Source organism: Oncorhynchus keta, chromosome 12, assembly GCF_023373465.1.
Source record: "Oncorhynchus keta strain PuntledgeMale-10-30-2019 chromosome 12, Oket_V2, whole genome shotgun sequence".
Classification (NCBI taxonomy): Eukaryota; Metazoa; Chordata; class Actinopteri; order Salmoniformes; family Salmonidae; genus Oncorhynchus; species Oncorhynchus keta.
In genome coordinates, this window is record NC_068432.1 from 8845519 (window position 1) to 8861592 (window position 16074).

At 41.1% G+C, this 16074-nt stretch overlaps 1 protein-coding gene and 1 long non-coding RNA gene across 6 annotated transcripts in view; one reads left to right on the forward strand and one right to left on the reverse strand.

Annotated features, from left to right (window-relative positions):
• Nucleotides 1-16074, forward strand: part of LOC118390929 (double C2-like domain-containing protein beta) — a 320447-nt gene that overhangs the window by 71527 nt on the left and 232846 nt on the right. For all 5 annotated transcript variants that reach the window (XM_035781772.2, XM_035781776.2, XM_035781773.2 and 2 more), the window contains exons 7-8: nucleotides 14223-14321; nucleotides 14565-14732. In XM_035781772.2, the coding sequence (XP_035637665.1) occupies nucleotides 14223-14321; nucleotides 14565-14732 (267 nt within the window). The remainder of the gene's footprint in view (nucleotides 1-14222; nucleotides 14322-14564; nucleotides 14733-16074) is intronic.
• On the reverse strand, nucleotides 97-12123 carry LOC127906280 (uncharacterized). The gene is made up of 2 exons (XR_008060722.1): nucleotides 11740-12123; nucleotides 97-768 (listed from the first exon to the last, which is right to left on the reverse strand). It is a non-coding gene; the product is annotated as an uncharacterized LOC127906280 (long non-coding RNA).

Here is a 16074-nt window from a genome sequence, read left to right on the forward strand (position 1 = left end):
TCGTTATTTTGTACTTTGTTCTACATTGTAGAATAATAGTGAGGACATCAAAACTATGAAATAACACATACGGAATCATGTAGTAACCAAAAAATGTTTAACAAATCAAAATGTATTTTATATTTGATATTCTTCAGTAGCCACCCTTTGCCTTGATTACAGTTTTGCACACATTTGGCATTCTCTCAACCAGCTTCAGTCAATCAATCAAATGTATTTTTAAAGCACTTTTTTCATCAGCCAATGTCACAAAGTGCTATACAGAAACCCTGCCTAAAATCCCAAACAGCAAGCAATGCAGATGTAGAAACACGGTGGCTAGGAAAAACCCTCTAGAATGGCAGGAACCTAGGAAGAAACCTAGAGAGGAACCAGGCTCTGAGGGGTGGCCAGTCCTCTTCTGGCTGTGCCGGATGGAGATTATATCAGTACATGGCCAAGATGTTCAAATGTTCACAAATGACCAGCAGACCAGTCAAATAATAATAGTCACAGTGGTTGTAGAGGGTGCAACAGGTCAGCACCTCAGGAGTAAATGTAATTTGTCTTTTCATAGCAGATCATTCAGAGTTAGAGACAGCAAGTGGAGAGAGAGAGAGTTGAAAAGAGCAGGTCCTGGACAAGGCAGAACGTCCGGTGAACAGGTCAGGGTTCCATAGCCGCAGGCAGAACAGTTGAAACTGGACCAGCAGCATGACCAGGTGGACTGGGGACAGCAAGGAGTCATCAGGCCAGGTAGTCCTGAGGCATGGTCTTAGGGCTCAGGTCCTCCAAGAGAATAGCAAAAGAGAGCGAGTTAAAGGGAGCATACTTAAATTCACACAGGACACCGGATAAGACTGGAGAAATACTCCAGATATAACAGACTGACCCAACCCCCTGACACAAACTATTGCAGCATAAATACAGGAGAGATCGGGAGACACTGTGGCCCCGTCCGACGATACCCCCAGACAGGGCCAACCAGGCAGGATATAACCCCACCCACTTTGCCAAAGCACAGCCCCCACACTACTAGAGGGATATCTTCAAACCACCAACTAACTACCCTGAGATAAAGCCGAGTATAGCCCACAAAGATCCCCCCACGGCACGAACCCGAGGGGGGCGCCAACCTGGACAGGAAGATCACGTCAGTGACTCAACCCACTCAAGTGACGCACCCCTCCTTCAACGCAGATACCGATTATTGGAGGACCAAAAAAGCCGATACCGATTAATCGGACAATTTTTATATATTTATATATACAGTGGGGCAAAAAAGTATTTAGTCAGCCACCAATTGTGCAAGTTCTCCCACTTAAAAAGATGAGAGGCCTGTAATTTTCATCATAGGTACACTTCAACTATGACAGACAAAATGAGAAAAAGAATCCAGAAAATCACATTGTAGGATTTTTTATGAATTTATTTGCAGATTAAGGTGGAAAATAAGTATCCTCCTCCTGTTGTCTATTCTATTTGCACAACAGCATGTGACATTTATTGTCAATCAGTGTTGCTTCCTAAGTGGACAGTTTGATTTCACAGAAGTGTGATTGACTTGGAGTTACATTGTGTTGTTTAAGTGTTCTCTTTATTTTTTTGAGTAGTGTATATACTTTGAGTTCACAGTAGGCTATGAAGAATTTATATATATATATATATATTTTTTATATATATTCTTTTTTATATATATATATTCTTTTTTATATATATATATATATATATATATATTCTTTTTATATATATATATATATTTTTTTATATATATATTTTTTTTATATATATATATATATAAATATTTTTTTATATATATTTTTATATATATATATATTTTATATTTATATTTATTTATTATATATATTTTTTTATATATATATATTTTTATATATATATATTTTTTTAATATATATATATATATTTATTTATTTATTATATATTTTTTCATTCAATGTTTAATTGAAAAGTGTAATAGACTGCTGAGATGTTATTCAATAAATACGTTTTTTCATCTTTTCATTTTATGATTCAGCATATTTTTATGTGCAACTTAATCCAGTGATTGTCATGGATTTTTGGTTGACGGTTAGACTATTGTTATATTTTCTGTTCTTTTTGGGGGGTTCTAAAGAAATTAATTTCCAAGAATCTTTGTGCGCTAATATCATAGGCACATTTATTTGGGGCTAATAATAAGTGGAAACTTAAAACAAATTAGCCTATGCAATCACAATGGCCAATGCACATTTTCACGCGCCCTGTATCTCAAAGCTATATCAAATATCTTGGTTGTAAAATATGGGTGAACTGGGATGAAAGTAACATGCCCATTTTACGCAGATGACACAGAAGGACGTAGGGAAGTCAGAACGTTCCTAATGCAGAGTACGAGCTCCCTGTAAACAATTGCCCAGTCCGACCATTTTTCACAGAGTAACAAACAAGAAGTGGTTTTGTGCAGTGTAAGTAAAGGTTTGAAACATTAAATATTTATTTTAATTTAACCTTTTATTTGGCCAGTTGAGAACAAGTTCTCATTTACAACTGCAACCTGGCAGTTCGGGTACAAACGACATCAGGAGGGCTAGCTCGGAACATTAACAATGGACTTTAAAGAACTGATTTTAGCATTAAAAGGGCCACGGGTGTGAAAGATTTAGCAGACTGCTGGTATTACACATCTGGCTAAAAGACTACTGTAGCTCTGCTGGAGTCACTTTTTTTGATAACTTTGACACCTTCTGGAAAAAGGAGATACTCTACAGGAATGAAGGATTACATCCAAATCATCTTGACTCCTGGACTCAAGGCTGCGTTGAAACAATGACTTGTAAATGATCCAAGACCAGCTCAGTTAATCCCTACCATTGTGACAATGAGTCGTCATAATGCTGACAATGAGTCATGATTTTAGAGGCATTGGCAAACACAACGTAAATAATTTAATTTATGTACCCCTAATTGCGCTGAATACATCTGTTTATCCTACAGCTATTGTAAGCCGTAATCATGAGCCTATAAACCGGAGTTACACGGTTAGCACTGAGGCGGTGTGCTATAGTAGTATAAAACCACTTTATGCAGCTCACCTTGAACTATCAGCTCCAATGTAAATAACATGAGTAAGTCTACCTCTGATAGTTTTTAATGTTTTACTGAGAAGCCTATCAAGCATCCCAGAAAAATGCTAAGAAATAGCCCATATTAACATGTGTAGCCTAAAAAACAAGGTCCATGAAGTCAACAACTTGCTTGTAACAGATGACATTCATATTTAGATTATCTCTCAAACTCACTTAGATAATAACTTTGATACAGAAATTCCAACGGAGGTGGTGTTGCGGTCTATATTCAGAACCAGATTCCTGAAAAGCTTAGACAATCTAATATTAAGTACTGTTGAAGTAATATGGCTAAAGATTCATCTGCCTTACCTAAAGCCCATTCTTGTGGGAAGCTGCTATAGACCACCAAGTGCTAACAGTCAGTATCTGGATAATATGGGTGAAATGCTTGATAATGTATGTGTTATCAACAGAGAAGTATATTTTCTGGGTGATTTAAATATTGACTGGCTATCATCAGTGCTTCTACACCTGCATTGCTTGCTGTTTGGGTTTTAGGCTGGGTTTCTGTACAGCACTTTGAGATATCAGCTGATGTACAAAGGGCTATATAAATACATTTGACTTGATTTAATCAAGCTGCCCACTCAGGAAAAAACTTCAAACTGTAACCAGTGCCTGCAACTTGGATCAGGTTGTCAGTCAATCTACCAGGGTAGTTACAAACAGCACAGGAATTAAATCAAAAAACATGTATTGATCACATTTTTACTAACGCTGCAGATATTTGCTTTAAATCAGTATCCGAATCCATAGGATGTAGTGATCACAATATAATAGCCATATCTAGGTAAACCAAAGTTCCAAAGGCTGGACCTAATATAGTGTACAAAAAGGTTTGTAGTGGTTCATATGTTGATGATGTAAGTAATATTTGCTGGTCTGTGGTGTGTAATGAGGAGCAACCAGACGCTGCACTTGACGCATTTATTCTACAATGTAGAAAATAGTAGAAATAAAGAAAAACCCTTGAATAGTGGTGTCCAAAATTTTGACTGGTGCTGTATTTGTACACCCCTTCGAATGAGTGGATTTCGCTATTTCAGCCACACCCATTACTGACAGGTGTATAAAATCGAGCACACCGCCATGCAATTTCCATAGACAAACATTGGCAGTAGAAGGGCCTAACTGAAGCGCTCAGTGACATTCAACTTGGCACCGTCATAGGATGCCACTTTTCCAACAAGTCAGTGTGTTACATTTCTGCCCTGCTAGAGCTGCACTGGTCAACTGTGAGTGCTGTTATGGTGAAGCGGAAACGTCTCGGAGGTGATTGGCCACACAAGCTCACAGAATGGGACTGCCGAGTACTGAAGCACGTAGTGCATAAAAATCATCTGTCCTCGGTTGCAACACTCTCTACCGAGTTCCAAACTGCCTGTGGAAGAAACATGAGCACAGTAATTGTTTGTCGGGAGCATGTTCTCTCGAGTGATGAATCACGATTCACCATCTGTCAATCCGACGGACTAATATCGGTTTCGGGCCAGGCCCCTTAATTCCAGTGAAGGGAAATCTTAAAGCTACAGCATACGATTACATTCTATATGATTCTGTGCTTTCAACTTTATGGCAACAGTTTGGGGAAGGCCATTTTCTGTTTCAGCATGGCAATGCCCCCGTGCACAAAGCGAGGTCAATACAGAACTGGTTTGTCAAAACGGTGGGGAAGAACTTGACTGGCTTGCACAGAGCCCTGACCTCAATCCCATCGAACATCTTTGGGATTAATTGGAACGCTGAATGTGAGCCAGGCCTTTCACCCAACATCAGTGCCCGACCTCACAAATGCATTTGTGGCAGAATGAAAGCAAGTCCCCGCAGCAACCCTTCACAGAAGAGTGGAGGTTGTTAAAGTAGCAAAGGGGGGACCAACTCCATATTAATACCCATGATTTTGGAATGTCCACATACCTTTGGTCATGTAGTGTTTGTCATATTTTTTTAACCCATCTAGTGACTAAAGGATAGCATAGGTTTCATGCTAGCTAATCTTGAGTGTTAGCCTGGGAGAAATTACAGGAGAGACGGTTATGTCTGATAGTACCTGTACATATGTTGAAAGTAACAAGCATTACAAACCTATAACTTGGAGATAAGACATATTGTGCACTTATCGCCAACTCCTCCTTTTACTGCTTTATCCTCAAATGTAATTTTTTTCTCTCCAATTGCGTCCAAAGGAACTTTGATGGGAGACTGAACAAAAGCAGACCCGTTTTTTCAAAGTCTGCTGTCTTGTCGGCCTCTTATCTTAATTGGACAATTCCCATGGAAGACTGAAGCTCTTTTAGAGAAACGAGGTTTAGAAATGTTTGTTCTAACGTGTGTGGGCAGCTTCATGTCCAATATCTCCTCCCTATACAACAGAAGGTGAATCCATTTTCTCCATTTTGCCTTGTCCCTCCCAGTTAGTCTTTTGTTGCCATTCATCTTCTGTGAAATTGTCAAATCTGATAACATGACAATGATAATAGGGAGATACATCATCATCAATCTATTGTCTCTGTGGAGCTGTAACAAATCCTATATATTATTTGCAGTCATGCTTTGGATGCACCTTACAAGTTTGATAAAAAGTTAACAGTGAAAGTGGACACGGTTACCCTCACAGCTTTATAACCCACAAGGTCAACCGTTGTCACTGAAAGTATTATTGCCTTAGAACGTAAGACTCACTTTCTAAGGCACCATCTATGTTCTCTATGATGCTTCTCAGGGCCACGCTCCTTATCTGTGCGATGCTGAATGGCTAGCTGGGGGCCTCGGAGCACCGCTATATCACATATTTGCTATGACTCACCTAGGAAATGAAGAAACAGCCTTTATTGCAAGGCCACAGATGTGATTTGTATCTGACCATGCTCGTGAGCCATTCTAAAAGCACTTGTTGCTGCATTTTCCTCAATAAATATGTTTGTCTCTCCAATTTATTTTCTATCACAGTGCTGTAACTGGAGAGGTGTATTTATTGAATCCCGAGCGAAATCCGTATGTCTGAGATATGGGAGGCTGAGCTTAGTTGATATCACCCTGTTTTTGGTAAACAGTTTGTGCCATTATTAGATTTCAACACTCTATAGGCTTGAAGGGCCACGTGTTTTAGCGTGCCGTTTATGCTGTACATGTCTGGTGCTTTCTGACATTAAATCCATGTTTTCAGACCGTTGGATACATGTATGTTCACTGGCCCCAAAATGACAGTGAGAAGTGAAGCCCCTCAGTCCACTTTTTAAACTGCATCATATTTATGACAGCATCTTGAAAGAGCAAGAAAATGTGGCCTACAATGGTTGGTTGTCTGGAACCCACTGCGTTATTGGTCCCTTATTAAAAATAACGTTAACATCAAATACTACCTGAAATACTGAGCAGCTGGTTGCAATTTGCCTAACCCTTGCAAATAAAGAGAGCACAAAATAAAGATTTATGTTAAATAAATTGGGTGTGACGTGGATAAAACCCAACCATCTTTTATTCATGATTCAATTAAGTAGTTCAGTGCAGAGGTGTGTGTGTGTTCTATGTGTGTGTGTGTGTGTGTGTTGTCTGTGTGTCTGCTGCATAGCTCAGTATACAGTACACGTTTGTGCATATGCTGTATAGTTCGATACACATCAACGGTGTGTGTGTCTCTCCTTAATGTATAGTTCACTACACATCTACCTGTCAGTGTGTGGGCCTGTGGGATGTTTAAGGGGATTACCATAAAGACTCCCTGGACACCAATAGGTTTATGTTATCAGCTCTACTGTCATGGTCATTAAAGGGATGGACTCGCACTGAAACATAACCTTTCATACGGCTGTCTGTGGAGTCACACATGTAATTATAATCATTAGAATATAAATCATACACCCATTGTTTTAGACTGTATTTATATACTGTCTACTGTTATTTAAAATGACAGATAAAATACATTCCCAAACCATCACCTCTTGCTTTTCATCTGCACTTGAGAAGACAATCCACACACACACACACACACACACACACACACACACACACACACACACACACACACACACACACACACACACACACACACACACACACACACACATGGCATTCAGTGGAGGTTCCTCAGAGGAGGAAAGGGAGGACTAGTGCTTGACTTGGGCAGGAGCTTACCGGAGCTAAGGACCAGCACCTCAAATGTCCTACTGCTTGAGGTCCTGTTCCTCTTATACAATATTAGATCAAAAGTAATGTGGACCTCCTGCACCTAAGTATGTACATTACCGGCACCCAAAATGAGTACCGACACCTATTTCAGTCCAAGTCAAGCACTGGGGAGGACCATCCCACTCAGTGAATTTCAGAGTTATAACATTAGAAAAGTTATCCTTTTTTAGAAAAAACTATGCTAAATATATTGTCACCAAATAACTGATTAAAACACTGTTGTGCTATGAAAGTCTACAGTAGCCTCAACAGCAATCTGTAGGGTAGCATCATGGTGTATAGTCCTCCTCTGGGTACATTGTCTTCGATACAAAACTTAGGAGGTGCATGGTTCTTACCCCCTTCCATAAACTTACACAGTAATTATGATGACATCTGGAGGATGTCCTCCAACCTATCAGAGCTCTTGCAGCATGAACTGACATGTTGTCCATCCAATCAAAGCATCAGACAATGAATCTAGTACTGAAAGCATAAGCTACAGCTAGCCGTTGATCATGACTCTCAGTTCCATTACATTACACCTAAGAGTCATTGGACGAAGGCTTCTTCTGTACGGGGGAGTTTTGTTAAGTGTAAGAACCAACCAGAGAGTGAACCTTTCATTTTGCACAGACATGGAACAGGATAGGAACAGCATCAGATGTGGGTAACACAGCGACACGATCATTAATGCTGAAGCAGGGAACAGAGCTGGGGAACAGACAGATATAGGGGAGGTAATAACACTGGTGATTGAGTCCAATGAATCGCTAATGCGTGTGACAAGGGAAGCTGGTGGTGGCAGGAGTGCGTAATGCTGGGCAGCGAGGGAGAGCGGGAGCAGGCGTGACAGTTAAGAGCCCTGACTCTCGGTCTGAACATTAACACGCATAGCTTACGCTACGGTTTCGGAAGCGTACTGACCTTATCTTTCATTTCAGTGAGAAATAATTATAAAAAAGGTTAAATTGATACACACCTTTATAGGATTAGTGTTCCCACATGGCTATATCTCCATGTTACAGTGCATGTTTACGGAAACCGGATGCAAGACTTCCTGTGCTAATTAGCTATCTGTGTCTCCTAATACCTGTGTGTAAACGTAAGACTGATATCACAAACGTGTTGTCACTGAAAAATACTGACAGCTTTTTAATGGTGTTAATGCAGCCAATTTTAGACTACTCAACAATTTGACTCAGAGAGGAATGCTTTTTATGTTAGCTAGCTGGCTAATGCTCTTCACCACTCCAACTCTTCCAAGTCTAGGTAAGCTTTTGGTTTTATAAAAGTATTGCCTCCGGTGTAACTGCTAAACTACGTGCTGTACACTGTACTGCTTGATTGTACATTTGGATTGTGGGTTTACTAACGCTTTAGTTGTAGTAGCTACCTTGAGTTTAGCTAATATGGTGACAATGATGTAGGCTGTGTTGCACCGACCGCCACTGATGACATTACATCACATAGCATAAGCTATAGGCTTGTCACGTTCGGGCCCACTTCACATGTGCTTTCCGATAGGCCAGGCTGAGTCATGGTACGCCATTGTGGTCCCAGCAGGAGCGTAGGGGGGATCAGATGGTGCCGGCAGCTGCGGCTGTGACCCCCATGAACCACGGCCCACCGCCTCGGTGCAGGTGAGCTGATACTGTGTAGCGGGGGAGGGGTAGTGCATAACACAATCTTGACACTGTGAGACTCCAGCAGGTGTAAAAGCTGATCTGAGTACAGTTCTTAGGAGCTAAGGAAGCATGCAACGTGACACCGCACTGCGTCAGTGGACGGTACAAGGGGACTTTTCAGGGGTGTTGTACTATAAGGGTGACATTTTCATAGAGCAAAATAATGGTGCAAAGTGCAAAAATGATAATCTTGCATTGTGATTTAATTTGAGACTTTGCTCTTACAAATGTCCATTATAAACTAATAATTAGGAAAAACAGGAAACTATTTATGTTCATGTATGTATAATTTAATCACACATTGTTGGAGAAAAGTATAAAAATAAGTCAAATTGCAAGATTATAATATTTTGCACTTGGCACAATTGTGTTGCACTAGAAACATGTAGCCTTATATCCTGTTCTGGAGTGATTGGAGTAAACATCTTACTATTTTATGAACTACAGTATAAAGTTTAGATATAATAAGACTCAGTATAATGAGACTCAATATAAATGTGACTTCCACATGTATCGTAGTGATTTCTATGCATCTACACTGTCCCCATAGGAGAACCCTTTGAAGAACCCTTCTTGTTTCCAGGTGTAAAACTTTTTTCTAAGAATGCACCTGTACACTTCTCTAGTGCATATATAACACGGCTTGAAATTAACCAAATGAGTGGCTCTCAAAACCAATTCCAGCCTTGTTTTGTGAGTGGGCATGCAGTGATACAGTATCTCTCCCTACCTAGACAGAGTCATGAAGGGCTCTCATCAGGGAAGTGTGAGATTGAGCCCTGAGAGCACCAGGACACACACTGGTCTGGCCGCAGTACTATTTACAGCTTTAGACGGGGTCTTGTGGCTGTTGCACAACATGGAGAGACACTGGGCTCTAAAGATAGACAGTGAATCATCTCCCTAACGACTGGCTCGGCTCAATAAAATATCGACCAGGTTGTAACACTTTTTTCGAATACTGTGGATTTGTTTTTGGAGGACGGGTTTGTTTTACTTGTTTGGGTGGGTGTGTTTTTGTATTAGTTGTGTGTGTGTTTGTGCATGATTGTGTGTGTGCATCTATTAATCTGTTTTTTTTGTTGTTGGTACGAGGCACAAAACTAGACCTTTTTACTAACCAAACAACAACCATGTCCAAAATGGCATCTCACTAATTATTCATAACAACATTAACCTGTGTTGTTTGGAATCGGGCATAGAAAAAAGCGATTTTGATTGACCTCGCCCTACTAGATCTAGATGAAGGGGGTCCCTCTGGTGCGCGTCCCAAATAGCGCCATATTCCATATGTAGTCCACTTCATAGGAAACAGGGTGTCATTTTTCTGGGGTTAGATTTCGGTTGGCTCTGACCATCTATCAGTTCTTTGACCTCCACAGTGACGTGCCCCGAGCTAATTTGAATTCATGTTCACGGGTTAATCAGAGAGAATTTATGTAAATCCCAAAATGGGTTTCATTAGTGTGCCTAAAATGATGTATTTGGCAGTTCTTACTGGGTAATGGTGATAATGCCCCGCAATTCATTCAAACCCGTTTGTGGTCCTTCTGTGGCTCAGTTGGTATTGCTGGGTTCATAGAAGGCAATGGGTGGTTATTTTAGGATGATGGAGGGAGAGAGAGGATTGCTCTGTCTCTGGACAATACCTTTGGAACTCATTTCAGTCAATAATTTTAATGGGATATTCCCTCTGTTTTCTGTCGAGGGGGATCCCATTGAATGTGTATTTTGAACAGTACTGTGCTGTGCTGTAAAAAAGTGTACTGTACTATCTTTAATCAGGTCAAGTGAACCTGCCCCACATCCATTCTCCTTTTATCTGATTGCTGATCTATTTACACACACACACACACACACACACACACACACACACACACACACACACACACACACACACACACACACACACACACACACACACACACACACACACACACACACACACACACACAGTCAACACTAGTGTTTTATTATATTCAACTGCGCTACCCAAGACACTACTTACTTCATACTTGACTTAGCACATTCCTGTTGTGTACATATCAGGATATTACTATGCATTCTACATCTCCTATTACTTGCTATTTTTGATTTGACTCCTTTTATTATTGATTATTGTACTGCATTGTGGAGGGAGCTAGCACACATGCATTTTGCTCTACCTTTTATGCCTGTGTAAACTGTGTCTGTGACAATATATTTGATTTTAATCGCAAAACTGTCCAATCTCCTTGCCTTTGTCTTTAACAGTAACAAATGTTTTAGGTCAATGGCGTTGCATACCATTGCTCAGAATTATTCTATAACCCTGCCACATCATTACCATCAATAAAATGTGCATTCATTGACTTGGGTGACAATCTAGTCATTTCCCACTAACCAGATGAAGCTCCTTGCCCATGAGTTGTGCTTCAACTGAGTTGTTCTGAGGCATGAGTCATATTTGAAATAAACAAGATCAATTGAAATGAGAGATCTCTCTCTGGAAGCCATTACTCTTCATTTAGTTTGTTTGCCGCCCCTGTCGATTGGTCATTTAATGAGATGGGAGGAACATTATGCCAAAATCAACATACCACTGGTTTCCCTTTTTTCATTTTCCTTTTTAAAGGAGAGTGGAATCCCAGTTGTATTTTCAGATGTTATTGTTATATATAGACAATTGTTAAAGGGGAGGAGAGATTAGGGTTGAATGAGACATACAGGTTATAGCAGTGGGATTAGAGCAGTGGGCACGCTAACCTGTACTCAAGATATGCTGCAGTGTTACCCACCTTACCAGCCAGAGGCATTCCTTTTCTCCTGTCAGCCTTTTACTGTGCAGCTCTGTGTTTTTTGGGGTGAATGTGCAGCTCCCCTGGACATCATTTTGGGGTTTACGTTCCTTGTTCACAGGGCACAACGGAAGGAAATTATACATATGGTATCCTCAGAGAATTCCTGTTGAGCAGCAAGCTGTACTGTGTTAGGTTCTCATTTCTGGTACAGTAATCCAGACGGACGCAGAGAAATGCTCAGACTAAATGTATTCACCGCACTAGGTGTTGCAGCTGCAAAAGCCCCATTATAGATCACAAGCACATATATTTCTAACTTCCGACGAGACCTCCACCCCCTTTCCGATCATGCCCCCTTCCATGTCTAGGATGAAGGAACTGAGTCGGTTGCTCATGTTGGTGGTATTGTGTCCCAGCTCGAGTCCACAACCTTTGTACTCCACCGTACCTTTCACAGATCTTCTTATCAGGCGAGGCCTTGAGTTATGTGGAGTACGCATTCCTACAGTCTACTGCCGTCCACTAGATAATTACACTTCTAATACACAAAGAGCTTAATCCTAACAATACTTTAAATCCCTAAGAATATATAAAAACTGTAAATTAATCTGCCTGTGGGGCTGACAGAGTTTGGTCTGGTGCAGGAGGGACAATGAGACAGAAGTCTGCATCCCTTGGCCAAATTCATCAGGCCAGATTGAAGAGCTGGGTGGTATTTCACAGGGCCCATGAGAAAGGAGTGAGAGAGAGGGTGTGTGTGTGTATCCATGTTACAGACACATATAACTGTGTGTGTGTGGGCAGCTGTGTATATGCGAGTCAATAAGAAAGCGTGTGTGTATCAGTGAATTAGACTGCGTGTGTGTATGTGGAGAGAGGAAGAGAGAAAGGATGGCGTACAGCACACACTCAGTCCCTGCATTCCCGGCCTTCCCACCTGATTGAAACCACAGCAGCTGGGCAGCGATAAATTGGAAGGCAGACCGGCGCCGGTCTCCCAGTCTAGGGCTGTTACAGTAACCATATTACCGCCACACCAGCAGTCACTAGTCATGACCGCAGTCAAATTCCACGTGACCGTCGAGTCACGCTAACTACGCTTCTCCAAAACTGTGCTCTGATGGTCATTTGTAGCTTACCAAACTTGCTAATGGCCTGGAATCAGCGTTCTATTTTCCCTCTAATCCCTCTGACGTCAATGCAAATGCAATGGAAAACACTTAATGAGAGCCCTGGCATTTAGAGTTTGAGCAGAATAGGATCACTTGCTTAGTGAGAGCCAGCTCCTCATAGCTGGTTGATGCATGGAATGAAATGAGTGTTCCTATAAGCCCATGTTGCATAACATTTCAATAAGCTATGCCATTGCGTGAGAAAATAGTTTTTATGGCCTCTTATTTAAAATCCCATCAGTTTTCTGTAAACTATTCTCTTATGGAATACGCCAGGAGGTGCCGATTCTTCGTATGTTCAATTGTATTATTCTTAGTATTAAACAATATAAAGTAATGCCACAGGAATTAGAAGTAAATCTTGTCTGCTAAATGAGCTAGTGTAGCCCACAGCCAAGTTGCGTAGCCAGATCAGGGCCTAACATAAGGACAACTCAGAACATGCTATTCTGTTCTTCTGAAATAGGCTACAATTTCTTCATACCATGTTTGTTTAGACCTGTCTAAAATAAATGATGTAGACCTTACAGTGAAATGTTTACTTATACAAGCCCTTAACCATCAATGCTTTAAGAAGTTAAGAAAAACATTTTATGTAAAAATAGATAAGAAAAAAAAATAGGAGTAACAAGTCAATAGGATCAATAGGATCAAAAACATGTGAAGTAAAAATAGATAAGTAAAAAAAATATATCTAAAAAAATAGGAGTAACAAATATTTAAACAGCAGCTGTAAAATAACAATGGCGAGGGTGTGCCATTACAGGGTCAATGTGTGGGTACACAGGTTTGTCGAGGTACTTGAGTTAATATGTACATGTAGGTAGAGTTAAAGTGACCATGCATAGATGATAAACAAAGTGTAGCAGCAGTGTAAAAGAGGGGCCTGGGTAGACCTTTGATTAGATGTTCAGGAGTCTTATGGCTTGGGGGTAGAAGCTGTTTAGAGGCCTCTTGGACCTAGACTTGGCGCTCCGGTACCGCTTGCCGTGAGGTAGCAGAGAGAGCAGTCTATGACTAGGGTGGCTGCATATATAATGGATTTATTATGAAGGTTATATTACATGGATTTATGAAACTTTTTAAAAATGTAGATGTTCCAAAGGTCTGCATCAGTGGCTTGTAGGCTGGAAGCCAGCAGATGCTAAATGTGTTTATGTTAATTATAACGGTCAATTACCATGAGACCTGTAGTTATTTGCTTGACAATCACCAGCTGACAAAATGTTGTGACCGCCACAGCCCTACTGCTATAATCCCCTATTGACATTCCCTCTTGTCTTTTCTTGTCCATCTATCTGTCTGCAGTGGTGTCTAGTGGCAGCGAGTCGGACCACAGTGAGGGCAGCGTGGAGAGCAAGGTGTCCGGCCCCGGTCTCCATGAGGACAAGCAGCCCCCCGACTCAGGTACATCCCTCTGGAAGTATACCTTCTCTCTGTAATTTCAACAGCCTGACCCTGCCATGCATATGACATCACAAATATACACAATGGAGTAATACAACCTTTTGATTTTGAGATAATATGGGGGTAAGACAGTACTAAGCGTATAAGCCCTTTATCAGCTATATTCTTGAAGAATCAATGGGTATAGGAAAGTAACCGCAAAACTATTGAAATTTGACCCCTTGGCCCTGTTTGTTTTTCCAGTGTTTAATGGGGGGCCGATCAGGACCCCAACTGGGCTGGGCTGGTGCCCACATGGCAGCCTGCTGTCAGAGAGCCGCTCCAGCCTAGCCAGCGAGCCTCCCAACAGCACCCCCCCCCTAGCAGTCCCACCTGAGGACTACGACACAGACCACAGCCGGCCCTCCTCTAGTGAGTAAACCCATATGCACATCTAGAACTCGGCATTGTCTATGTGGCTCCAGTGGCTCAGTGTGTTAGACAGAGCATGATGCTGGCAACATCAGGGTTGTGGATTTACATCCTGCATTAGCCAAATATGTGTGACTGTCAATGTCGCCTTGGATAAAAGTCCCTGTCAAATGGCCATATTATATTACTACATCTATCCATACTCGGGGTGGGTTCTAATCCATTAAACCATGTCCTTCTCCTCTGTTCTCGTTGACTCCTTTCAGTGCACCTGACAGTACTGGATAGATTTGAGCAATTTGGGACAGATACCAAGAGGGGCCCCTGTTTTCTCTCTCCTTCCTGTGTTGCGTTCCCAACAACAATATTTCTAAATGCAGAATAAATACAGTGCCTTGCGAAAGTATTCGGCCCCCTTGAACTTTGCGACCTTTTGCCACATTTCAGGCTTCAAACATAAAGATATAAAACTGTATTTTTTTGTGAAGAATCAACAAGTGGGACACAATCATGAAGTGGAACGACATTTATTGGATATTTCAAACTTTTTTAACAAATCAAAAACTGAAAAATTGGGCGTGCAAAATTATTCAGCGACTTTACTTTCAGTGCAGCAAACTCTCTCCAGAAGTTCAGTGAGGATCTCTGAATGATCCAATGTTGACCTAAATGACTAATGATGATAAATACAATCCACCTGTGTGTAATCAAGTCTCCGTATAAATGCACCTGCACTGTGATAGTCTCAGAGGTCCGTTAAAAGCGCAGAGAGCATCATGAAGAACAAGGAACACACCAGGCAGGTCCGAGATACTGTTGTGAAGAAGTTTAAAGCCGGATTTGGATACAAAAAGATTTCCCAAGCTTTAAACATCCCAAGGAGCACTGTGCAAGCGATAATATTGAAATGGAAGGAGTATCAGACCACTGCAAATCTAACAAGACCTGGCCGTCCCTCTAAACTTTCAGCTCATACAAGGAGAAGACTGATCAGAGATGCAGCCAAGAGGCCCATGATCACTCTGGATGAACTGCAGAGATCTACAGCTGAGGTGGGAGACTCTGTCCATAGGACAACAATCAGTTGTATATTGCACAAATCTGGCCTTTATGGAAGAGTGGAAAGAAGAAAGCCATTTCTTAAAGATATCCATAAAAAGTTTTGTTTAAAGTTTGCCACAAGCCACCTGGGAGACACACCAAACATGTGGAAGAAGGTGCTCTGGTCAGATGAAACCAAAATTGAACTTTTTGGCAGCAATGCAAAACGTTCTTTTTGGCGTAAAAGCAACACAGCTCATCACCCTGAACACCCTATCCCCACTGTCAAACATGGTGGTGG